The 406-nt window shown below is 50.5% G+C and overlaps 1 protein-coding gene across 1 annotated transcript in view; it reads left to right on the top strand.

Annotated features, from left to right (window-relative positions):
- Positions 1-148: 148 nt before the first annotated feature.
- The window catches only part of LOC113216789 (uncharacterized), a 17,868-nt gene continuing 17,610 nt past the window's right edge, over positions 149-406 (top strand). The window contains exon 1 of the mRNA XM_052273080.1: positions 149-295. Coding sequence (XP_052129040.1) covers positions 149-295 — 147 coding nt within the window. The remainder of the gene's footprint in view (positions 296-406) is intronic.

Here is a 406-nt window from a genome sequence, read left to right on the forward strand (position 1 = left end):
GATGTATGCCAGGCGCGTCGCAGCGTAACAGTGTTTCGTGAGATATCGCGAAGCCTGTTACGCGAGACGTGGTCTGGCGTACATCTACCTTGTTTGTAGGGAAACGCAGGACCCGGTTTCACCAGCGGCCAAGGACCTGTCCGTGGCCATGCGTAAGAAGGGAGTTCAGGAACTTGTGGTCCAGCAAGTGGTCACAGTTCTGGATGAAGCACATGAGGAGAGGATTCACAACAAAGCGCTGACTGAAAACATGGAGCGTGAAATCCAGCAGCTTCGTGGGAGATTGAAGCGCCCGGTGCAACACAATAACAGGTCAGATTCGCAATTTATCGCAGTGCGACTTTTACTATTGACCCTTGAGTTTATTAGTGCCTGATGGATGAAAGGATCTAAACCTTTGTTCCAA

This window comes from Frankliniella occidentalis, unplaced genomic scaffold (assembly GCF_000697945.3).
Source record: "Frankliniella occidentalis isolate FOCC.00 unplaced genomic scaffold, Focc_3.1 Scaffold244, whole genome shotgun sequence".
Classification (NCBI taxonomy): Eukaryota; Metazoa; Arthropoda; class Insecta; order Thysanoptera; family Thripidae; genus Frankliniella; species Frankliniella occidentalis.